Here is a 541-nt window from a genome sequence, read left to right on the forward strand (position 1 = left end):
TACGATGTTAATAATGAGATTCTTGCTGCCATTAATGCTTGTCCTAGCGTCTTGCTGGGCAAGCAAACCTATATTACATGTGACTTCTCAAGCTACGCAACAATTAGACGACTATAGATTGCCGTTAGAAGCCGTACCTATTGAATATGACATTACATTAGCACCGACTTTCGAGTCCGAGAAAGAAACAAATAAAAGTTTTACTTTCGAAGGATTGTCTAAAATCACTCTCAATATTAATGAATCTACAAATATCATAACATTCCATGCTTCCAAAGAATCACTTACTATCAATGAAGTTACGCTGCAATATTATGTCGATTATATGAGACCAGTAATACAAGAACCAATAAAAGTTTTGTCTGATACGCAAAGAGACTTCGTACAACTTATTTTTAAGAAACAAATTCCTGCAACAATTGCAACACTATCTTTGCTTTATACTGGGAAGTTAAATGATGAATTACGTGGATTCTACAAAAGTTCTTACCAGAATAAGGATGGAAAAACGAAGTAAGGCAATTAAATTTCTTCTCAAATT

The 541-nt window shown here is 33.8% G+C and overlaps 1 protein-coding gene across 1 annotated transcript; it reads left to right on the forward strand.

Moving 5' to 3' along the window:
* Positions 1–6: 6 nt before the first annotated feature.
* On the forward strand, positions 7–524 carry LOC105462309 (aminopeptidase 2). Its single transcript, XM_011708832.1, has one exon. The coding sequence runs from the start codon at positions 14–16 to the stop codon at positions 515–517; it is 504 nt and encodes a 167-aa protein (XP_011707134.1). The 5' UTR covers positions 7–13; the 3' UTR covers positions 518–524.
* Positions 525–541: the final 17 nt, after the last annotated feature.

The sequence above is a fragment of the Wasmannia auropunctata genome, unplaced genomic scaffold, assembly GCF_000956235.1.
Source record: "Wasmannia auropunctata unplaced genomic scaffold, wasmannia.A_1.0 LD266075.1, whole genome shotgun sequence".
In the NCBI taxonomy this organism is placed as follows: domain Eukaryota; kingdom Metazoa; phylum Arthropoda; class Insecta; order Hymenoptera; family Formicidae; genus Wasmannia; species Wasmannia auropunctata.